The 23,882-nt window shown below is 44.9% G+C and overlaps 2 protein-coding genes across 8 annotated transcripts in view; both read left to right on the forward strand.

The window, feature by feature from the left end:
• Positions 1 to 12,223, forward strand: part of OSBPL5 (oxysterol binding protein like 5) — a 138,251-nt gene extending 126,028 nt beyond the window's left edge. For all 7 annotated transcript variants that reach the window (XM_063398143.1, XM_063398141.1, XM_063398145.1 and 4 more), the window contains 7 exons: positions 1,208 to 1,297; positions 3,277 to 3,413; positions 7,086 to 7,271; positions 7,815 to 7,953; positions 9,078 to 9,195; positions 9,800 to 9,902; positions 10,872 to 12,223. In XM_063398143.1, the coding sequence (XP_063254213.1) occupies positions 1,208 to 1,297; positions 3,277 to 3,413; positions 7,086 to 7,271; positions 7,815 to 7,953; positions 9,078 to 9,195; positions 9,800 to 9,902; positions 10,872 to 11,007 (909 nt within the window). In that variant the 3' untranslated portion in view covers positions 11,008 to 12,223. The remainder of the gene's footprint in view (positions 1 to 1,207; positions 1,298 to 3,276; positions 3,414 to 7,085; positions 7,272 to 7,814; positions 7,954 to 9,077; positions 9,196 to 9,799; positions 9,903 to 10,871) is intronic.
• Positions 12,224 to 13,906: 1,683 nt separating this feature from the next.
• Positions 13,907 to 23,642, forward strand: LOC134551059 (tumor necrosis factor receptor superfamily member 26-like). The gene is made up of 10 exons (XM_063398148.1): positions 13,907 to 13,998; positions 15,278 to 15,368; positions 16,118 to 16,249; positions 16,395 to 16,506; positions 17,066 to 17,133; positions 17,740 to 17,832; positions 18,831 to 18,865; positions 18,962 to 19,012; positions 22,103 to 22,148; positions 22,955 to 23,642. Exons 1-10 carry the CDS (start codon positions 13,942 to 13,944, stop codon positions 23,248 to 23,250), a joined length of 981 nt encoding a protein of 326 aa, XP_063254218.1. The 5' UTR covers positions 13,907 to 13,941; the 3' UTR covers positions 23,251 to 23,642.
• The last annotated feature ends 240 nt before the right edge of the window (positions 23,643 to 23,882 follow it).

A 23,882-nucleotide genomic window follows, 5' to 3' on the forward strand; every position in this document is an offset into this window, starting at 1 on the left:
CCCAGGGGGATTAGTACCCCAGCACTGGAGGGCAATAATATTTTTCTGTCTTTATTTGCCCTTACAAAGGGAGCTCTTGCCTCATGTACTTCCCTGACATTTGCACATGCCTGTCTTTGGAGCCTGTTCTTCCCATAGGCCTGGTGTATTGTGTTGGATATTTCCCTGACTTGGGTGTCATCTCAAACTTACAAACACTTTAGAGCCTGAAGTGCTTCTTTTCTGGCTTGAAAACAGTATGATTCATCCAAACATGTTTCAGAAAGGTCCCCGTGATGTAATTACATGCTCTGCCTTGAGCATTTCCTAGCTGTCTGTTTTAGTAGGATTGTGAGAAGTTGCAGGTAAACCCCTTAACTTTGTTTTTAATTTGCATATGTACCAGTTCTCTGCTGGATTGCAGAGACTGATGCTTGAGATACATGTAATTATTTTATGTATGGGTGTTGTGCAAAATTTGGGTTTATATTGTTATTTAAAACACACACACAAACACACACACAAAATATTTCTCTGCACAAATATTTTTGGGAAGTGCCTGCTGAAATGTCTGAAGACGTGTTCTGTGAATAGAAGAGCTGCGCACACTCTCACTTGCATTTCCTGCGTTTGGCAGTTAGGAGATGGGTGGGATTTTCCATTGTTCTGGGATTTTTTTTTCCTTGACTCTGGAAATGCCCTTTTTTCGTTTGTTTGTGGGTTTGTTTTTTTTTTTTGCTGCTGACCAGAGATTCTGGAGACTTGGCACAAATGAAATCATCAGCAGTGCCACACTGCTGTTGCTGTCCCATAAGCAGGAAGAGTCATTGCTAGTGCTGCTCCTTTCCTTTTGGCAAGGGTGCAAAGGCTGTAATTCTGGACTCCTTCCTTCTGGGAAGGAGTTGTCCACATACATTTATCCTGATGTCTGGCTGACAAAAAATAAGTGTATTTCCAATAAAAATGAGACCTTGCATTCCTGAATGTTAATGCGCATCAAGGCTTATCTCCCTACCTGCAGCTACAGTGTTTGTGATATTACAAACAAAAGGAAGGGGGCACAATGTGAGAGAGTCAGAATTCATGTTGGAATTTATTCTGCCTTTCCCCAGACACAGTGGAAGTCAAGCAGTTGCACTTTCTTCCCTCCTGTTGCATCTCTGTGTTTGGCTCCCTTCCAGTCCTCACCAGACTGACCACATTTCCTGTTTCTCTTCTCCCCTGACAGCCCTTCTTCGGTGGCAGCACGAGCATTAATCAAATCTTGGGGAAGATTAAATGTGGAGAAGAAGTGCTAGCGAGTCTCACTGGACACTGGGTAACTTTTGATAATCCAAGTTGCTGACAGGGTTCCAGGGAGAACTGGCAGCCCTTGGCAGGCTCCCTGTGCTGGAATAAGTGCTGGAAGGGCCCTGCCCTGCCTCTTCCCACCAGCCCCAGGCCAATAGTTCCACCCATGTGCAGCATGAGTCATGCTGCACTCCCAGAGCCTGGAAATAGCAGGGGGATTCTCCATCAAAGCCAGTGGTTCTGTAACTAGGGCTGAGGACAAGCACTGATGGCAGGAGATACAGTGTGGATTAGGTGTGAATGCAAAGATCTTGAGGCTGCCTTTTGTCTGGTGTGCTCGGTACTTCCCCAGTTAGATCCGGATCAGGAAAGAACTTAGAGGGTTTTGAATTCATTCTTTTCACATCAAACCTTTATGGTAGAAGGCAGTTACTACCCTGTTCATCAGGTGAATGACAGAGACATCAATTCAGTGAGGGTGTTATCTCTAGGGCCAGCTCGGAACAGTCAGCAGAGCATCTGGCACCTTTATGCACCCAGTATACACAAGTGATTGACTCAGAGCCACTCAAGCCAAAATCCAACAAGAATAAAGTTGCGTAGTGAATGATGTAGCCTAATTTTTATTGGAACCCCTGGTACCTGAAACAAAAGCAGTGAACTTTGGCTTAGGGCTGGACATTTGGATATTTCCCTGAGCAACATTTGGGCATCCACATCATCATTACAGTTGCCCTATGGTCCCTTGCCAGTCTATAGAAATAGCCATTTCTGAGACAAGATTTGTCTCATCTGAAGGAGGTATTTAAAGTAGGACAGGTGAAGTGTGCCTGGGTAAAGCCCTTACCATAGTGAGGTCCTAACCACAAAGTAGCCTTTGGTACTGGACTTGTTCTGTCTGGCAATTTGTCTTTTTACATAAAAAGCTAATGACCATTTTGTAACTGGGAGATTTGCCCTTTCTAGGCATGTACTAGGGATTTGCTCCATTCTGAGCTCCCTGTCCTGCAGGATGAGCCCTGTCAGTGTGAGTTGTGCTGGGCTGGGGAGTACCTTGTTTGCGGTGGCTCCTGCCAACATCCCTCATGCGAGCCCATCACCAGGGGCTCTCCTGAGCCACAAGGTTGAGTGCTGCTCAGCTCCCAGCCTTCTGCTTATACACTCCTCCCTTGATCTTTGTTTGTTTGTGGTGCACAAAGCTGTAGTGATGTGTAAAAGAAGTTAAATGGCTCTGGAACAGTGGCTCTGTAAGCTGCTGCTTGCAGCTGTGTGCTGCTGTGCAGTGCTGTAGGGACAGTGTTGGTTCTCCTCTCACCCCACTGGGAATACTGGCCTGCTCTCCTGGCTTTTCTCTGACACCATCCAGCTTCCTGACAGAAATCCTTGCATCTGAATGGTAAATTCTCTGCCTCAGGACCTGAAAACCCACCTGAATGAAGAAGGAAAGAAAATCCCAATGCTTCTCAGCCCTAGGGCCACAGCAGCAGCTGAGTGCTTGTATATATGCTTGTTAGAGATATATGTAGTGGTGCAGAATGTCTGCCTACCTTGTCCTATCCACACTGGGGATCTCTTGGGGACCTGGGATCAGTCCTGGAATTAGCATATTGGAACATGGGAGAGGAAGTCTTGAGGCAGACTTTGGAAAAAGGAGCTGGGGATCTTGTTTATATGTGCTAGCTGGTAGGTGGGAGGAACAGTGGTGAAAGAAGAATATCTTAGGGCTTCTGTGGGCACTCAGGTCTGAGGACAAGACTTAATAGAAGGAACCAGGTCCCTTTCTACTCTGATTAATGATAAATGCAGCCACTGTTTCTGGCAATGCCTTGCCTCATTTATTTCAGAAACTTTCAGGAAGTGTTCAGTGAGATTTTATCAGATAGAGGAAAGAAGCCCCCTAACCAACAGGTATCCCTTATCAACATCCAGGAGCAGCTTTGATTTGTCCAGATTAAATTCTGCCTTGGTTTTCTGATTGTCATTAATTCATTTAATTTTCCTTCTCAGGATGGAGAAGTACATATAAATGAGCTGAAAAATGGGAACACAGAAATGTTCTGGAACCCAACCAGCGAAGTGCGAAGGCAGAGACTGAAGCGCCACATTGTGCTGTTTGAGGAGCAGATGGACTTCGAGTCAGAGAGGTAGGGAGCTTGGGGAACATCTCCCTGCTGCTTCTCTCCTGGAAGCAGGGTTTTGATTAGCAGGGCTCCTCCAACTCCTCAGCAGAGCCCTGGAAAGGCAGTGATCTGCTTTGTGGGCATGTTACCCAGCCATTTACCTGTGTCTTTCCGGACTCTTAACTCTGGAGTATTTCCATGAAGTACAGCTCTGAAATAGACCTGGGCTGAGAAATAGTAGAGGCTACATTTTATCTGCCTAAAATAACAATCTCACCTGGATTCCAGGGATCTCTGTAATTGCTGGAGCATTTTATGAAAGGGCAGGATGTCATCCTGAGGTTGGATATCTTGTTAAGAAGCCTTATTTCAACCACAAGCTCTTAAAGTAGATCTAGGAATTGCGGAAAGTCTTGGCATCCGCAGAGCAGTACTTTGAACCACATAACAGGATTTTATGAATGAATGTAATTAAACAGATGTTTAACACTGCCTTATAATCTCAGCTGAGATCTCCAATGCAGGCTTTGTAGGGTGATCTAGGTTGCCTAAAAATGTAGTTCTGGCATATAATTTAGTGTTGTGGTTTGACCCTGGCTGGATGCCAGGTACCTACGAAAGTCATTCACTCACTCTACTCTGCAGCTGGGCAGAGGAGAGAAAATTTAATGAAGGGTTCATGAGTTGAGATAAGAGCTGCCAGAAAATACTAATCAGTTATCATTGAGGGCAAAACAGGCTCAAACAATAACATAAATTTATTGCTAACAAATTCAGACCAGGGTAATGAGAAGTAAGCCCCTAAAACCACCTTCCCCCCACCCCTCCCTCCTTCACAGCACTACCTCGTCCCCCAGTAGCACAAGGAGACAGGAGGGTAGGGGTTTCAGTCAGTTCATCACCCGTGGCTTCTCCTCTCCTGCTGCTCATGGCGATGAGTCCTTTATTGCTGCACTGTGGAGTCCCTCCCACAGGAGACAGTTCTCCATTAACTTCTCCAACATGGCTCCATCTCACAAGCATCAGCTCCCTGCAGACTGCTGCAATGTGAGTCCATCCCATGGGCCACAGTCCTCCCCAAACTGCTGCAGCGTGGGTCACTCTGCCACGGGGTCCTTCACAGCCAGGCTGCTCCAGTGTGGGCTCCTCTCTCCAGGGGCCTCCCACAGGGTCACAGCTTCCATTTAGGCACCCAGCAGCTCTGGTGTGGGTCTCCCCCATGGGCTGTGGGTGGATCTCTGCATCCCATGGATCTCCTTGGGCTGCAGGGTGACAGCCACTTTGCCATGGTCCTCACTACAGGCTGTAGAGGAATCTGGGCTCTGGCACCTGGAGCACCTCCTCCCCCTGCTTCTGCGCTGCCCTCGGTGTCTGCAGGGCTGATCCTCGCACATGTTCTCACCCCACTCTCTCTGGCCACAGTTAAAACTGCACCAGAATCTTTCTTTTGATTTCTTCCTCAACATATTATCACAGAGACCACCATCCTAGCGTTGGCCAGCAGCATGTCCATATTTGGAGCCATCAGGACTCTGCCAGATGTTGTGGAAGCTTCTGGAACTTTTCACAGAAGCCACCTCTGTAGTACCCTGTTGCCAAAATCTAGGCCACGCAAACCCAATACACTTAGGAAGTGGAAGGAATGAATAATGCACACTGTACAGTTGTTGAGCAAGAGCGTTATGTGTTGAGCTAAGTTATGTGGAGCTGGATGGCTTTAAACAAATTACTTGTACTTCCTCTCCACTACGGCCAGCCAGCACCAGCCAACATCCCAAGGCAGCACATGCAGTTGCTGCCTGCCTCTGCATTGCATTGTTCACTTCTCTGTGGACATCTAATTTCGGTGTCACATCACATCACCCTAAAAAGATTCCCCTTTCCATAGGTAAAGAAAAGGATTGCATGTAAACAAAAACACATGAAGATTTAGTTTGGACTGCAGTGGGCATTATGGGCAATAAAGTCTGTATTTGTAACTTACAGAGCAGATTTGTTAACTCTGCAGAGCAGGGCAGACTGCAGCACATTTATCTCTTAATCTTCAGAAGAAGATCCTTTTAGAGGAAAAGCTTGGTCTTGTGGGCAAAGAATCTCCAGTTCACTGTTTGCCAGAGTTTAAGGCCAGAACTGACTCCCTTTGCTGCATCTGAGATTAATAATGATACATGCATCCAAGGGAAGGAGGCAAAAGGGAAAGTATAAGAGATCCCTAACAGACATTCCACCAAACTCATAATGCTGACAGATGTATGAATAAATTGCCATCTAATCCAGGTTATATTCTGCCTAAATTGCTTAGTCTTCCCTGCAGTGCCGAGACTTGTCTATTTTCACAATTATTGGAGAATCTCTGAAGCTTTGTGCAGCTCACTGTGGAGGGTCTTATTATCTCACACAGCAGCTCTTGATGGAGTATTTTATCCCTGTCAAACAATTTTGTGCTGTCCCTCTAAGGCTCATAGAATTAGGGGACTCACTCTTTACACCACTGTGTTCCTTAGGACAGGCTTTACACCACCACAATATTTTCTGTGGCTGTTATTTCACTCCTCCCTCCCCAGTCCTCATCACTGAGTTTCCTTTTTTTGTTTCTGGGAGAAAAGATTCCTACACAGAAATAGGGAAGTGACTTGTTAAAAATGACAGGAAGGCATTGCTCTGCATTCAGTTAATTATCTAAGAGGCTGCATTTTTGGAAGTGCTGTGTTAATGTATGGTGATAGAAATATAATGAAAGCTTCAGGATCACTTTTAAATTAAGAGCTTCACAGCAAGCTCCAAATTAAATGTAGTAATTAATTCATCTTCTAAATGGCGGGCAGGTGTTTTGTGGAGCTGGGAATACTGGAGCAGCCTGGATGTCCTGTGCACATTCTAAGCACTAAAGCATACAGTAATGTTTTGTGAGGGCTAGCTGCTAGTCTCAGAAGTATTTCCAATCTGAAATGAAGATTAAAGTGCTCTGATTGGAGAAACTGTGGAGAGGCTGATCACAGTTGGCTATAGTAAAATAAAACAGTACTGATTTTTCTCTGGTAGAAGGCAGATCCTCTCCCCAGGGCAGGTGCTCAGTGAGAACAGCTCATATGACAGATCACATATCCTCTGGCATCTGCAAACAAGTGTGAGTGAAAGTCTGTGTTTGTGCTTGCAGCTTGTGAGCACGAGGACATGCTTGTTGCTTGTGGATTGAATCAGCTTTCTACAGATCTGGTTATAAATCCTATATAGGAGGTGCATGTGCAGCTACCAGATATGCACATAAATTCATTTTCCAGTGCCTCTAAACTTTAAATTTAAAGCCTTTGTTTTGGGGATAGACGTTGACACAAACAGTTCTAAACAGAAATGCCTGAAAGGATGAGGCACAGAACAGTTTTCTGTCGTCACCTCTGAAGAGGCCAAGGATCCCAGTGAGTTGAACGCAGCCCTTATGACTCAGCACTGCAGAATTTATTAGTGGTTGTAGGTGATGTCATCTAGGAGAAGGTTCCGTCAGCAGGTCACTCATACAGCACTCGGTGTTGCCACTCTCAGTTCTTTAACTTGCAAGCTAGCACAGAGGCTGAGCAATCCTGGTACAGTGCCACCGCGGTATCAACAGACCCAACAAGCTTCTGCTCCAAAGTTCCAGCTGGCAAAGTACATTGTTGGTTCTGAGGTGGTTTAACTTCCTTCCCGGATGATTCCTAGGCTTTGGCAGCATGTTACCAGTGCAATCAACAAAGGTGACCAGCACAAGGCGACGCAGGAGAAGTTTGTGCTGGAAGAGGAGCAGAGGAATGCCGCGCGGGAGCGGAGGGAAAGCGGCACGGAGTGGAAACCGCGGCTGTTCCGGCACGATGCCGGGACCAACGAATGGCGCTACAAATATGAGGAGTGAGTGCTGGGCTTGGGGTTCCCAACACGTCTCTCTGCCTGAGTTCCCAGGGACGCAAGCAGGGCTGCAGACCTGCGATTGGAGCCCTGCCATTCCCCAAAACTATGTCCAGAGCTTGCCCTTTCTGAGCTCCGTGCCATCACTAGAATACGTATTCATAATTCTAATTGGGAATAGCTGGAAATGGGGGCTTGGCAATGGAAAATCCACTATGCCATTGATGTAAATTCCTGTTGCTACCATCAAGTGTGGAGTCATTTAGCAGAGATTTTCTGTAGTGTTCAAAGCAGAGTTAAAAACTGTGCTCTCCTTCCCTAGGCAAGAAGGGCAAAGCCTCTGGAGACTGAACCCCCTCACCTATTGCAAGGAATTGTGAATGTGCAGGGAACTCTCTGTTAGTCCTGTCACTGCATCTGGAAAGTCTGGCTACTGTCAGGGATGATTGCCTGCCCTGGTGCATGCGGAACTAGTGTATTTGGCTTAAATCACCTAATGTGGGATTCTTGCTTTTCATTTGAATTTTTTTCATTTGGTCTCAAAAGCCTAAGACCGTGGGATCCTTTGAACGACATTGCCCAATTTGAGAAGGATGGAATACTTCAGACAATGGAAAGACACTTATCCACAAGGATGTCAAACCACAAAGCAACATGCATAAACAATCAAATTACACGGCACAAGGTAAAAAGCCTGTTTTGGAGAATATAATATTCTTTATGATTGTTTAGATACACAGCCCTTTTCCTACAGCATTTCCATGTAAGCACAGCATAGGCTGAAAGTTTTGTTTTTGGTAAATACAAGTTTTGACCATAGACCTGCAGTATTATACCATCATTAGCTTTGAAGAATTGTAATTACTGATTTACTCATTCTATCAATTTTGGCATTTTTCTTCCACCCAATGTTAGTGAATTTTGCACGACCGAGCTGAACTTCACTGTTCAGTGTTTCCAAAGCAGAAAACTTCCCATAGGTTTTGGAGTTCACAACTGAGATCCCCTGACTTCAGTTGCAGTCCTTGCCATCAGCCTTTATCACACTCTCTACAAGACAAGACAAGTCTTTCCATCCTTTCCCTTAAACAGAGATAATACTCCTCTGTTTCAGTGCTCTCATCTTTGGAGTGATACATGTCATTCATAACACACTTCACAAATACAGAGCTGCTAAACTAAGTATAACCCATATTACACTGAAAAACTTGTATCTTATTATGTACACAGACTTTTCTTTTATAATACCCCACATCTGAATGTCTCTGATTCAGTGAGGAAGTTGAGGTTTGTAACTGCTTTTCAGATTCTGTAGTGAGAAGTTTGAATCAATATGTTTGGTTTGCTCATCTGAGAGAGGGAGAAACTTTCCAAAGTGCATAAAGAAACTAGGTGTAAAAATTATGTGATGTTTAGATTCTTTGTGCACCTTCTGAAAAATCTTTGCTCGGGAATTCGATTCTAATTTTTTCTTCTTTTCCAACTTTCTCTTACGTACCTGGTTGAGTTGGGTACATAACTCAGCAAAGGAACTATAAGGTTCATCCATAGTATGTGTCAGTTAAAGCTACAAGAAGAGTAATTTGGATAGATGTCTTAAGAATGTTGTCATTTGGGGAAATGCTTCTGTATGAGGCACATGTAATATCGTTAAGTAACTGCCAGTCCAACTTCTAGGCATTAATGAGAAAGCAATCAAACTTACGATCTCACACATTTCCCAACACCCCAAATTGTTTTGTTTAAAGCAAACACACACATCTTCAGTGTGATAGAGACTGAGTCACTTCTAATCGCTGTCCCATCCAGAGGTCTGCCAAAGACTGCAGGCGCCGCAAAACCAGTGATCAGCCGTCCAACCACAGCCAGAACACAGAGAGCAGCTGTTCAACACCAGAGTCAGTGCAGGAGCTCTCAGATGATGATGGCAAGTATTTGGGTATCATGGGGTCAGGCTTTAATGTTCTTCCCTTGGTACTTTATATCTTGGGCCAGCCCTGGGGCATTTCCCAGCCCAGGTAATACCTAATACCATGGGCCAACAGCCCAGAGGCAGCACAGAGAATGTTCTGCTTTTCTATTCTCTGTATGGGCTGTTTCTCTTTCTGCCTTACAACAAGGACATGCCAACTCCTGGCAAAATTGGAAAAATACACTGACATTCCAAACAACACATAGGAAACAGGCTGTGTTTCTCTCTCTTTTCTCTGCCTTTGTTAGAGGTGACATTGAATCTTAAGAGAGGGGGCAGGTGTGAGCATTCCTTTCTCCTCCCCTCAGCTGGGGAGCATTTTTTCCTTAGAGCTGACTGGGGTGCACCTGAACCAGAGTCACAGAACCTGTTACAGTGGCCTGGGTCTTCTGGGTGGAAGATTCTGTTCCCTGTCTCCTTCTCCCCATGTTTCCTCCTGAAAGTGTCCCCCCCTAGCAGTGACAATCAGATCACAGCCACACATTTGCTGTGTTGTGTTTCATCACTACCACCAGAATGGTGATTCTGAACATAATTGTCCTTCAATACTTTGCCACAGGGTTCGAAAGCCTGTGCGCTCAGTGTGGGAAAGAAATGAACCACCTGAAAGAAATTCACTCAGCTGTCTTATCCCTACAGAAAGCCCAACAGGACATACACAGGTAACCATTTTCTGTCATGAATCAATGATTTTGATGGGCTAAAGATAACTTCTGGCATTTAACTCCTTACTGTTGTCTTTGAAGTACCTCTGTGAGCTGCAGGAGTGCAGTTCAAGTTGTTGCAGATAAAGTAACCAATTAACACACCAGAAAGACAAACCCATGCTCTGCTTGAAAAAATGAGGAGGAAATCTTTTCCTCTTAATGTTCTCTTTGTGGGCAAAAAGCATCACCTCAGCACATTACATAATTCGAGGTACTCCTGACTGAGAGGGGCTGGGCCAGGCCCTGGCTAAAAATAAATCTCTGCCAGCCACGTGTAAGGTCTCCCTTCGAGCATGTGAGGAATTTCCTCGAGATGCAGGCGTGTGGTCTGAAAAACTGGGCTCCATGGCAAAAAGCACTAAAATCCATTTTTTTGTACAAATTGCTTGTTGCTATCTGAGAGAAGCAGTAACCACACCTGCTGCTGACAGAGGGCTTTGCCCTGCAGACTCCTATGGGGAGGTCTGAACTGCTACTTCTGCTCCAGGGAGCCCTGCTGATTCCCCTCTGTGTGAGGAGTATTATCCAGCCCTCCCAAGGCTTCAGTGAGGTGGGATCACACACGAGGCCTACTGTTTCTGGACGCCAGAGTCATTGGTGATGTGGTTTTAGCTTCACTGCAACTCCTGGGGTGTCCAGGCCAGGCCTTGCATTTGAAACCATCAGGGCATAGGTTAAACTCACAGGGTTATGAGTGGGTGCTGGATGAAGAGATTTCCTGGGGTTTGTGCCCTTGCCATGCCAGCCAGCACTAACCTTCCTGTTAAAAAGAGGGAGGTAAAGTCTTTGGGGACACACTGGTCTACCCCTGAAGGTGTCATCAAAGTACAGGGATCCCTCATGGTGCGGGAGTTCTGGGTCTGCACACGTGTGAAGGCACACCTCTCTCCAACACACAAATAATCATATTGCTTTCTTTTGCAGAAACCTCAGTGCTCTGAACAAAAGGTCCTTCCACAGGAAGGCCTCTTCTGAAAGCTTCCTCCTGGACTCTCGCTGTTGGTTTCTCCTCTGCATCTTTCTTACATGTCAACTCTTCATTAATTATGTCTTCAAATAAAATCACTACGTTTGGCAGCAATAATGATCACTGGCTGCAGGAGAGGGCCACTCGCGCAAGGAGCCCAGTGAGGCACCAAAGCACTTTAGAACCAACACGGCAGAGGTGGAAGGAAGTGGAAAAACGAGGTTAAAAAGGGACCTAGGAACCTGCAAAACTTTGTTCCTGCGGATTATGTCATTTTTGCCTTTTACATGTACATCTTCAAGGACCTCTTAACCTGTATGGGCCTTAATGCTGAAGCCAAATGTAGCTTTAATTGTGCAATTTGTTTTCTATGTTTTGTCATTTTCTGATGCAATTAAAAATTACCCAGCAGTATTGGTAACCCCAAAATGGTAATCACCTCAACATTTTGGAAAAGTGGTGGTGGCCTGGGTCATAGCTCCAGGAGTGAGGGAGAACAGTTGGGGAGCTGTAAAGAGCTGATGTCCTTGGTGCCTGTCCGGTGCCTGTCCGGCTGCCTTTAATTACAGGAGAGAGAACACTTGGTCCAAACAATCCAGCCCCGGGGTATTGAGTCATGATCTGTGTAGTCAGCCCATGCAGAATGGGACCTCAGGATGTGTTCTATTTTCCATTCCACGGAAAGTGTAAATACACACAATTTCCTAGAGCCATTCTTCTTTAGGAAATGGGAAGTATTCAGTGAAAGCTCCTCATCTGGTTACGGAGCTGACTGGTGTCCTGAGTCTGGCCCATCGAGTGTGATGTCAGACACGCACGCCTCTTTGTAAAACCTGGTCACTTACTATTATTGTTATTATTTGCTATATGGCTGTTTTTTAATATCACACACTAGCATTGTAGAGAGAAATCCACTGCCCCAGCATAGGTGAGGATGGGAGCAATGTAGGTGTACGTGTGTTCGGTCTTAGGCACATTTATTGTCAAAGGTCAGGAAAGAGGGAGGGATTTGCCACTGCATTGTTCAACCATGTTAATAGTCTTCCTATTTTACACCATTTTTTAAAGATTTGCAATATTTTCTGTAGACTGCAGACAATACTAAGCCTTTCTTTTCTGGCCTGAAGTAGTTTCAAGTGGTAAGTACTGCTATATATACAGCCTTAAAATACTTAGTGGTGGTGCCAGTCTGGGCTATCTTTCAATGTAAATGTTTCCAAATTTTTAAGTACATTCCTCATCATATTCCCCAATTAGGGGAAACCTGTTTGTGCTTGATATGTTGAAATAAAACTACACACAACTTTCAGTGGCAGTCTATCTGAGAAATTATTTTGGGGTTTGTGTTTAACAGTATTTTACAAGTAAAACACTTTTTAGAGGAAAATCTACAGGAAATTGCCTCCAAGAATGTCAGCCCTGGGCCATAAGTTAGAACAGGAACAGCAGTTTGATACCCCTCTGGCTGAAATTGTCAGAAATTGTCTTCTAATTGTTGCAACTTCCACAGAAAGAGACGTGGTTCCCTTGTTTTTCATTGTTGTACATGCAAATGCACAAACTTATCTTGGATTTATGAAACTTTTATATCAAAGACTTGAGGAGAGTGAATAGATTGTTCCACAGAAAGAGAAGTGGTTCCCTTGTTTTTCATTGTTGTACATGTAAATGTACAAACTGTCTTGGATTTACAAACTTTTATATCAAGGACTTAAGGATAGTGAATAGATTGTTCTGCAGAGAGAACAGCAGCTCTCTGATATGAATAGACAGGGTAAGAGCCAGCATCTGGAAGCTGACATTCAGGAAACTGATACAGATAGTAAAGGGTGAGAGTAGCTTTGTTATTAGCAAAAGTCTCTGGAAAACCAAAGTATTCCTCATCTTGAGGAAACATCCTTGAAGAATATCAGCATCATTGATCCAGATTGGGTCTTTTTGAAGGACAGCCTTTTTGAAGGACATCATCCTAGTCACTCTTTCTGAGGGAGTTTGACTTGTGCCACATGTGGTGTAAAACTCAGTGAGAGAGCGTTCCCTCTGCCTGCCTGGAAATGGGCTGTGCCAATTCCAGTATGCAGCTTCAAAGTGCTCCTGTTTGGATACATCCAAGTGTTTGGATGTAAAGCTGTGCAAACACATCCACTAATCTCTTTCGAACGCTTCAGCAAGTCAGCACAGCTCTGGGCTGTCAGCACTGCCCTCCTGTGTCACACTCATCCTGCTTTGGGACCATGTGTTTGAGTTAGGGATAGGAGCCTCTCCACTTCTGTAGGGCTGTCTACATCCCTTGGGTACAACTGTATCCTGGCTTTGGGAAATGGTTACCAAACAAGAGAAAAAGATCCAAACAACCCAAGCACCCCTGAACCAAAGAGAAGCAGTGCTGAGCAGGAAGCCTTCAGTAGGTGTCAATGTGAGTGCTGGAAATTGTTTGGATTATTTCCATTTTACCAAACTATGTACCCATAGGGATTTCACTAGGACTTGTAACTGCAGTTCAGTAAAATAAACACTGTTGCCACAAGAGCAGCAGTTCGGTGAAAGAAACTATCAACCTGCACACACGAATTAAGCATCAGCAGAGGAAGACTTTCCAACATTTAGGGCTGCTGCCACAGAGGATTAAAAAATAATCCCAAAAGGAAGACCCTATGAATCCTTGTGCCATTAACTTTAATCCAGTTTTGACATCTGGAGGTGAATGTTCTTACATGCCAGTTATATGCACATGGGAAATGAAAAGTATTCTTGAGGAAAATCATGGCCATTATTATTTCTCTGGCAGGTATAACTGCTGAGGAGAAACGCGGGAACCCTTTTAGGGCTTTAGAAAACCCAGTAATACACACTTCGTTGTCGCACTGTAAAATCTCCCCTCACAGAGTTTCCCTCAGACCAATCAGCGAATCAGATGCCTCTCTGAGTCGGCACTTACCAGCAGCTGCCCCGCCTCCGCAGCCCTGCCCGCCGCGCCGCCTATAAAGCGGCGGCCGCGGGCAGGCCCGCAAAGCCACGGGTGCCGCGATGGGGGCCGCAGCGGGAGCCGCGCTGGGAGCCGGGCGAGCTGCGGGGCTGCTGCTGGTGAGTGCCGGGTGCGGCTCTGGGGCTCTGGCCGGGGCCGCTGTCTGCAGGAGCAGGCTCGCCCTCCGCCTGCCCGCCGCCCGCAGCCGGAACCCAAATTCCGCCTTTGGGGAGGGAAAAAGTTTTTCTCCAGCTCTAGCGTGAAGAGGCTTTGTGGGTTTTTCTATCCTTTTCTTCGTCAAGAGACTTCAGTAACTTTCCCCAACTTTTCGTTCGTGTTTTGCCGTCTCGTGACACCTGCGGCAGCCCCGCTGCGGGGAGCCCAGCGCTCTCAGGGAATGGTCACGTGCAGGGCGTCACTGCATCCCTGTCCCTGCGCGCTCGGAGCCGCCTTTCCCATTCGACAAAAATGGTTGCAAGTCAGGAGTGAGGGTTTTTTAATATACTTCATGTTATTTAACTATGAAATTGGAAGTTTTTTCACCTCCCTGTAGTTATGGGGAAGACTTTCAGTCTACCGCGGAGAGTTGAAAGAGCGGGACTTTCTTGATTTTAGCTTACAAGCTGCCCGCTGGTGGCAATTAATGCCAGGGAGCTTGGCGGCCGTCCCTTCCCTTCCTCCTGCTTTTGCAGGCGACCTAGAAGGTTCTCCCGTGTGCCCCTTGCGAGGGATGTAAGTCGGGTGTCCCAAACCGAGCCTGCGCTCCCTCCCTGGAAGCTGGGAGGCGCTGGGAGGCTCCGCGGCAGCCCTGCCGAGGAGCGAGCGGCTTTCACGTTTCCTGTTATAAAGAAAAATCATTCCTAATTTCTTCCTGTAAAAAAAAAAAAAAAAAAAAAAATCATTCCCAATGTTCCCGTAGCATTGTTAATGACTCGGCTTGTCTTCTGCCTAAGCTTAGAGCCAGTGAGATATATTGGATGAGTCTGTGGGGCATTTCCTCAATTTTGCGAGAGCTAGGCTAGCACTGATTCCAATGAATTAAAAAAAAAAATGGAGCAAGAGAGAAACGGATCCCTTGCACCCCGCAGAAACTTTGGTGTCTGCAGTTCAACTGCAGTGAGCTAGCGGAGAGGAAACAGAAGTTTATCTGGAGGCAGGAATGTGTAGCAGTAGTTGCCTAAACCCCATCAGCCGCTGCATGGTGCTGCCCTAACCCCAGCTTTGTGAGGGCAATTACTGCTGTGAGCAGCACTTAGCAGAAATTAGTTTGGGTTTCCTCTGTGGCTTCCCATAAACTTCTGAATGGGTTTCCAAGTCTTTACAAGTTAATCTCCCCAGGATAGTTATCGCCTCCTAGGAGGATGAATCACTCAAGCAGCCTGCTTGCCTCCACTGTAGGTCGTGCTGCTGACGATGCCTGGAGCCCGAGCCAAGTGTGGGGAGAGCGAATACCCTCACGAAGGTCTCTGCTGCGTGTTGTGTGAAGCAGGTAAGGCTTTGAGCACTTACAGCTGGTACTGTTGTTTCTTACATTGCATCCCGTGGAAGTGTAAGCCTGGTTGGAGCTGCGATGACTTCTCCGTGCTGTAAAGGCTGGGCTCCATTTTGAAGTGAGAGCTCTTACAGGTGATGACTACTGGAAGAGGGCTTTGGCGTCAAGCCAGGACGCTTGTGGTTAAGGATAAAATTTTTGAAGTTAAGTGATTTAGTTAACATAAAGAACAGGCCTAGGGGAATTCTGGTATTTCTGTGTCTGTAGGCAAAGCTTCAGTATGGTATTGCTCTCCCCTCCTTGCTCAATGTGTGCAGAGTTAACAAGTTGTGCACCAAGAAACCTCTTGTTAGTATCAGAAGCTTACTGGTGCATTTAGGTGGGATTCAGACAAAGGAGAAAAAAGTTTATTAAAAGCAATTCTTCCTAGGCTTCCCCCATTTCTTCAGCAATGGTGCCATCCACACGGCTCCCTGCCTAAGCTGCTGCAGTGACTCATCCTTGTCCCAGCACAGGCCTTGCTGGACATCTTGCACCTCTCCCCATCTGAGCAACAAATCGAAAATGTGCCTCCTGACTCTCCTGTACCACTCAGTTCATGTGGTATGGAGTTCATGTGGTATGGGATTGATTTGCAAGGAAGGATTGAACTCTCCCCAGAAATTTGTGTTCTAATATCCTGATTTAGCCTTTTGTCTGTCAAAAGATCCCCTGAGATTGTTGCTGCCAGTTCTCTTCTTCCACAGGTACTTTTGTTGCTGATCACTGCAGTGCTTCACATTTGAGAGGAAAATGTGACCCTTGCAAGGAGGGAAGAGGCTTTACTGCCCACGCGAATGGCTTGGAGGAATGCTTGTCTTGCAGACAGTGCAAAGAGGGTACCAAACCTTATGAAACCTTAACCGTTTTCCCTTTTTTAATGTGGAAAACCTGGTCTTCATTGAGCATATTGAAATTAAAAATAAACTGCCATTATGGCCTCAGTATAATCTTTGCACTTACTAACTTATATTTTATTTTTAGATCAGATAACTCTGAGACCCTGTACTCTGACACAGGATGCTGAATGCCAGTGCAAACAAGGGTATTTCTGTGCTGATGAGGGCTGTGAAATATGTCAGAGAAACAGTCAAATGTAAGTTTGAGGATAAGTCACCATTTTCCTTCTAGGGAAGGTTGGAGCTGTGGCCCAACCTGTGCCAATAGTTAACAAGAGTTGCCAGGCTGTGAATAATTGTCCTGAAGCCAAATGGCATTATTCATGCATTTCAATTTTAGGTGTCAAAACCTTTGATGTTGAGACCTAGAAAGACATGGACTTGGGTATCAATGTGCTTGTTGCTTATGGCTGTAAACTTGTATCTTTCATGTTTCACTTTCAAGCACCCAGCACAAAATTTTAGGATGTAGAACTACCTGTTGAAGGAAACTAACTGTGCATGAATAATGCTTGTTTTCTGTGGTTTTTTTCCTTTCCCCCCTCCATTTAGAAGCTAACACACATGGATTTTATTTGCTTTGCTTTTATTTCATCTTGTAGTCTTATCTTGGATTGTTTAAAGGTGCACTTCCAACAAAGTTTATGCATGTTCCATTCATGGTTCTAAAGTCTGTCTGAGAAATAATCAGGTCTGGACAGAGCTAGGTATTGCTGTGGAAATGTTGATACACCCTTGTGTTACCATCCACTCCAGGGATCCAGATGAGGAAGAACTCGCACTGAATTCCACTGATACTGCAGACCCAGGCTTACCCAATCAAGGTCTGGTACACAAATCTCACTCAGCTTGGTTTGTTGGGTCCATTGGCTTCAGGCTAATAACATCAGAGCAGTCTGTAAAAGTGATTTCAACTACTGTGACATTTAACAGCAGCTGCATTTTAATTTGGGAGTTACTTGCAAAACACAACTTGTCAAAGGGGTTGAAGGGACAAACCACCTGGAGTGTTGCCAGGTGAAAGGCCACTTGTGTTGCCAGGGTGTCACGGTTGAAAGTTACTGGCAGTGCAAAGATGCCTACTGTGCCTGGAGTAGCTTCCTCTTCTGCAGGAATGCACACGGTCCATGCTACAGCACCCAAAGCTTGCTGTCATCCCTTGCATACTTGTTTCCCCTTAAATATCTCTCCAGAAAACCTTGTAGAAGTTGTATTGCAGCTCTCTGCAGAATTCCCAGCTGCCTTCAGATCATGATGTGCAGTGCAAACAAGTACTCATATGTTCAGGGCAGCTCAGTCCCAGTGCCTTTTCCAGGACAAACTATCTGGGTTGTCGTATTAGTTTTGGGCTTAGGTTTTACTCTAGGACAGCAAGGAACACCTTTTTGGGGGACTGTTTCAGTACTAATGTTTTTTTTCTTACTTTGCAGGGAGTGGAGCTCTTGTTTGGGTTATTCCGGTGCTTCTGTTTGGTTTGGGTTTGGGTTTGCTAATTGTTGTTAAAAAACTGAAGTGTCATAAAGGTAACTGCTTGATTATTATCCGTGAAATTTGCTTTCCAGAGTTAGGCAAAGCATGCACTAGGGCTATCCCTGGTTCTTGTGTTGCCTTACAGGGAATCTAGTTTAAGCTCTAGTTCCATTAGCACACGATTGAAATTAGCAAGTCCTGTAAAATGGAGAGTAGTTTTGTTTGGTAAATAAAATGCATAATCCTGAACTATGAGCTTTCTTATCTTGCTGACAGATGCCTCTGCTTCAAAGCAAGATTATCACAAGATCCTTAAAAAGGACTCCTCCAATCGAATTGCCTTGTATTGGCAAAGAGGAAAAACCTGTGTATGGGTTCAGGGCATACTTTTTGCATGGGGCAAAAAGTAGCAGCTAATTAGATGACTAATTACTTTCACTGTGTTTGGCTGTGGAGATTTTTTTTCTATAAATTGGTACCCTTATGTCATTTGACCCTCTTAATGTGAATGCTAGATTGATAAGTCCTCTGAATTTATTTTTTAGCAGAAACTGAGCTGTTTTCCCTGGAAACTTCTATTTTCACTATTGTGTATTAAAGTATTTTTGCTACTAGTGTGGTTAAAATAATACTGAAAATTATTCTGAATTTTAAATGCTAAATTTGTTGAAATCATGTCTTATTGATTGTACTGCAGTAAAGACAATTTCTGCCTTTTCTTCTGTATTGCAATAGCCTACAAAAATGCTGAGAAACAAAAGCTGGAGTAGAGGAGGCTGCAAGAGTGGCTTAAAAGCCAAACTGCATCTTGTGGTCTGCATTTTACTAAGCAGGACTCTTCTCTGTATTAAGGCACAGTGTTTGTGCTGTTGGTGGAAGCTAAGGGTAGTACTGCTGTGAAATGTATATCAGGTTTAAGAAACTAAATGGCTTTTTAAAGCTTTGGCTGTGTTACAGAAGTTTCTATTGCATGCAAGTCTTGTGTGAATTCAGTCATGTTTGAGTTGCTGCCATTCCTGTAAGTTTCTTAGACACTTGTTTTGTTTTTCAGTTGCCTCAACTGATAAAGATGCTGAGAGAGGTTGGGTAAGTATGTGATGGAGCAAGACTTTTATCTCAGTATAATTGTTCACAGCCTAATTGTACTTGATACAAGCCTTCAATGTTTGTCTCATTTTGTAGATCTCTGGTAGGATGTGTTCCTGTGATGCAACAAGTTTGGATTCATACAAGGTCAGATATTAATTAGCAAGTGCCTGATGCATTCAATAGCTGCATGTGTCTGCTGCAGTTGGCCTTGTCAGTGCTTGGGAACGTTTCAGAGCCTGTGACCAGGATGCTTTGGAGGCAGGAAAAAAACTTGGACTAGCTGCAAGTTTTCACTTCAGACTGTCTCCAAGTGATACCTTGATCCAATTAATTTATTTTTTGCTGCTTCACGTGTGTGTTCCCCAACTGATGGCAGCTATTGTTTACCTGCATGGTGGTGTTTGGGCTTTCATTGCATTGTTGACTACAAATTATTTGTTCACAAAACTTAATCACTGCTGATCCAGTGAAGTCACTGAGTCTTCTGCCTTTGGGCTCATGCCACAAGTTACAGACCAGGACCTGACAATCTGAATTCTTGGTCCTAAGCAGTTCCAGTAGAGGAGGGGTTCAAGACTTGGAGCATGCCAGTCCCAAAGTACATCCCTAAAAAGGGTTTATCCAGCTAAGGCTGGCTGCTGGCATGTGTTCCAATTTGAAGCTGGGTATACCCTGGCACCCTGTAGTCAAACACTGTTTCAGAACCTTACTGATTGAGTCTGAAAAAACCTACTGCTAGCATTCTGCAAGATAAATACAAAACTGATGGAGTAAATACAAGCTGGCTTTAGCTTCTCTGGTTAGAAACTATATCCCTACCAGCACCACAAGGCAAAAATGAGCTCAGTCTTAGTTTTTCACAACAAATGTTAGTCTTGATGAGGAACTAGAAAAATATCCAGACTGTTGTCACAGTGTGTGTACAGCACTTTTTTCTCCCTGGAGCTGCTCCTGTCCCTCACTAATGCATTACCCACTCACTGTATGCACTCTTGTCTAATGTTACTAATTAGACAGTTTGAGTAATTAAATGCATTTTAATTATGTCAAAAATGCTTGAAGACCAAAGAAACAGAATTGAAAGAGATGTTCAAAGGCTTACCCTAAACTCTGCTCTTTTTTGAGGTCCATAAGTGGCTCTAATATGTGAAACACCCTGTTGTGTTTGGTTTGGTATGGGGTTGTTGTTGTTGTTGTGTTGTGTCTCCCCTCACACCCTGGCCAAATTTGCAGCACTTCATCTATTTGTAAAAGCTGATGAAGAAATGTGACAAAAAAACTGGTCAAAATGGCGTAGCATAGGAGAATAGGCAAATATAACATCTCTTCAATTTGAATAAAATGGTTGTCGAAGGGTGCAGTTACAGATTGGTGCCTGGTGCCACTTGCCTCTCTGAGAGCTGTCACAGGCAGATGCAAAGTCTGCACTTGGAGTGCTCATGCTGCTGCAAGAGCTTATTTGCTAAGGAGAGTTATCCTGATGCAGTCCTGAGTCTTTTGGCACCTACAACCTTCCCTTCCAAAGAGCCAGTGAATTCACACTGCTCTAAAGCCCCCAACAACTGCTGGTACTTGAACAGGTGGTGCTGGATTTTGAAACAAAGGCATCAGCCATGCCATTTTCTTTCAGTCATTTGCTTTCCTGTTTAAGAATTATCCTGTATAAATAAGATTAACTTCTTTAATGTGCTTGTATTCTTAAACAGAAAGTGTTTTCAGTGAGAATGATGTACAATTACGTGTGTGATATGTGGGGGGTTCTCCCTCACCTCCCTTCTTATGCATGTTGGTCTTGTGGTGGTGTCACCTGTGGGTCACTGTCCCTGTGCAAGCAGAAAGCAAGCTGCTTTATGCTTACAGAGGGCCTGTACCTTAATAAACACAAGTCTTAGGGGCAGAACAGTAACTCCTCATCCTCATTTCCACATGTAAGAAAAAATTCCTAGAACTTGCTGGCTTTAGCGCTGTCATGCTAGATGTGCTACTCTGCTTTGTGCTTGCACTGTTCATGCTGAGCTGGTGCTGTACTCCCTGGCTATGCTTGTTTAATGAACTGGCAATGCTGAGAAGGAAGGGAGCCTTTCTTGCTGGCTTCTCTCTTTGTCCCCTCACAAAAGCTGTCCAATGTACACAGGTGCTCACTGGCTTCTTTCAACTGCTTATATTTGTGAATCTGCCAGGAAAGCTCTTCCAGGCACAGACAGCCTAAGGTAGCATGTCCACGGAGCTGACAGGCAGCAGTTCTGAGTCAGACCTTGGCACAGTGACAGGTCTGGGGCCCCTGGTGCTGTTGAGGCAGCTCAGGTGCAGCAGGGCAATTTAATCCCCTCCTGTCTTAGGAGGGGTGCCTAGCTTCTGTACCTAGAGAGGAGGAAGCAGCAATCCCCTTCAGTAAGAACATCAGGAAAAGTGTACTGTGCTTGTGGAGGTAACCTGTGAGCCTTACCCTGCAGTCTGGTGGGTACAGAACAGCCAGGGAGGTGGAGAGTCAGGCTCTGAAAACATTTGAAGTCTAATTCTGTGAAGGCTGTTGCTTTGCCAAATTATCAGCACTCCTTTTTATTTCTCTGACATCTGGTGACTTTAAGTGTTTTCTTTTCTTCCCCTAGAAGAAAATAATGGAAAATAGTATGGTTTCTGAGCAGGGCACTGTCCCGTGCAGGAGCTGGAAGTGCTGCATGACAGTGTGGTTGAGGAGGACTGCTAAATCCTCACTGGCAGCAAAACCTGTCCAGAATTCTGCTTTTCAGCAGAATGGCCTCTCTAATGTTCCAAGTGGAACTCCAGCAAATTGTAAGATAAGTGTATATGTGTGAGATTATCATTATATTTTCTCTAACATAGGTATTTCTTTAGTTGAGCTCTTAACTATTCCTAGAGCTTTCAGGAAAACCAACAAAGGAAACTTTTCCTTAAAGATGTAATAGGAAGTATGGAAAGTGATAGCTTGGGGAAAAAAACCTACAATCCCTCATGTAGTTTACTCTGCCTCTTCCATCTCCCTGACAAAAGCTTCTCCTTTGTGATAGCAGTGAATGTTGCCTTGGAGCCAGTAGTGTGTTTGTTTCACCATGCATTTTTCTTTACTCCAGTACTTTCAGGTCTGCTCTGAAATCTGCCTCCCTTCCCCTTTTTGCTGTGTGTGCTGTAAAAACAAGCTGTCAAGTAGGTAAAAAATAATAGTGAGTGAAGTACTCTGATTTGTTGGAGCAATGGTCCAACTTTGTATTACAGGTACAAGAACCAACTCAGATAATTGTTAAAGATCTCTCTCAAAGTGGTAAGTATTCCATAAATTGGCAGTACTTGGAATTTGTGTTTTTTTTTCCTGTTGACTTTAGTCTGCTTAAGGAGTAGTATAAAGAGGCTAATGAATATTGCTTAGAGTTATAAGGCTTCCAGTTTATTGTAAAATATGCTGAAGCAGGATTATTGCTGTATTTGTGATTCCTATGGTGAACTGTTCTACTTTGGAGCATGACTTTTCTGCATGGGAGTATAGCAAAGTCATGTTTTTAAGACTAAGAATGGTACAAATTTTTGAAAATTGTGTTAAAACAAGTCTGCTTTGCAGCAGTGTACTCTGATTTACTGAGTGAGGTGTAGGTCAGAGTGAGAGATGGCTCTGTCACATGTCCCCTCATGTGGAAGTGCACATCAAACCTCCATACACCCACCAGTACCCAGCAAATTGTGCTGGCTGTCCAAGCGATGGGCTTTGCTCGTGGTGCTCTTGGTGTGGCAAACCTATGCCAGCAGCATAGTGAAGGGGTTAAAACTTCCTCTTCAGCAGCCCTGCCAAGGGAACATCCCAGCCAATGAAGCCTTCCTCCAAACCCCCCTTACTGGATGGTCTCCTGCCCTAGGAGGCCACTTCTAAGACATGCACCAATACCTTTAGCTACTTTCACTTAGCAGAAAACTTGTTTGTCCTGCTGCTTCTTAGGTGCCAAACCCTGCCTTGCTGCTGCTGTTTGGTCTGTGCAGGTATTGGCTGAAAATTAAGGGGAATGTATCTGTGTGAGCTATGGAAAAAAACCCCTGTGTTTTAAAATCCAAGCTGATATGTGTTGTTTCTTCTTGCAGAACTGAGGGAGACCTTTGATGTCTTTATAAAGGAAGTACCACCACAACAGTGGAAGCGGCTTATGAGAACTGTTCTACAGGAAAATGATATTAATGAAATTATTTCTAAATTTCCTGATAATAGAGAGGAACAATCCTATCAGATGCTTCTGGTCTGGAGAAACAGACTGGGAAAGAAACAATGTATTATTAAATTACTGGATGCGTTGAGGCATATAGATACCAGGAGTTATTACAACGTATCAAACACTTTAAAATGTAATAACATTGTAAGTAAAGTAGAAGCTGAAGATTAATTTTTTTTTAGGAACTGCAAATATGTTCCTGTGTACATATATGTGTCTTCAGACTTCCTTTAAATCAGGGTGTCAGAAACTGCCAGTAGAAATGGAGTTGATACCTTCCTCTGGCATGCACCAACTTTGTTGTTTTCATGTTTACATAATCTTCCTACCTTTGAGTTGTAAAATATTGAACTCTGGTGCTGGATGCCCACGTGGGAGGCGGGAGCTCGGGCATCCCCCGGTGTGTAGCAATGCTGTGCTGTCCCAGCCCGGGCGGCGGGTCTGCTGCTGTTTCTGAGAGAGTACTGTGATGCTTTAGTTTCCAAAGCGCTTTTGTTTTGTGTGGGACTGCTCAGTACCGTTATGTTCGAAGCACAGCAATAAAAGCACGGCTGAGACGGAAACTGAGACTGACTCTGGGACTTTGTTCCGCCGGCGGCGCCTCCGTCCTTGGAGCTACTTAGGGACAGGCGGGCGGCGGCACTCGGAGGGCTGGGTTGGCTCGGTGCTGTTGGGTCACGGGGTGGCCGCCTGCCCTGAGCGGTCATTGCCCGTGTGGGGCCGGGCGGTGCCGGGCGCTGATGCCGTGTGGGGCCGGGCCGGGCCGGGCCGGGCGCTGATGCCGTGTGGGGCCGGGCGGTGCC

This window comes from Prinia subflava, chromosome 5, assembly GCF_021018805.1.
Source record: "Prinia subflava isolate CZ2003 ecotype Zambia chromosome 5, Cam_Psub_1.2, whole genome shotgun sequence".
NCBI classification, from domain to species: Eukaryota; Metazoa; Chordata; class Aves; order Passeriformes; family Cisticolidae; genus Prinia; species Prinia subflava.

Excerpts from the sequence above, each read along its gene's own strand:
- LOC134551059 (XM_063398148.1), top strand. The coding sequence starts at position 13,942 with ATGGGGGCCGCAGCGGGAGCCGCGCTGGGAGCCGGGCGAGCTGCGGGG. Across the intron at positions 15,369-16,117 it reads CTGCGTGTTGTGTGAAGCAG|GTACTTTTGTTGCTGATCAC; the intron begins GTAAGGCTTTGA and ends CTTCTTCCACAG. Across the intron at positions 17,134-17,739 it reads CCCAGGCTTACCCAATCAAG|GGAGTGGAGCTCTTGTTTGG; the intron begins GTCTGGTACACA and ends CTTACTTTGCAG.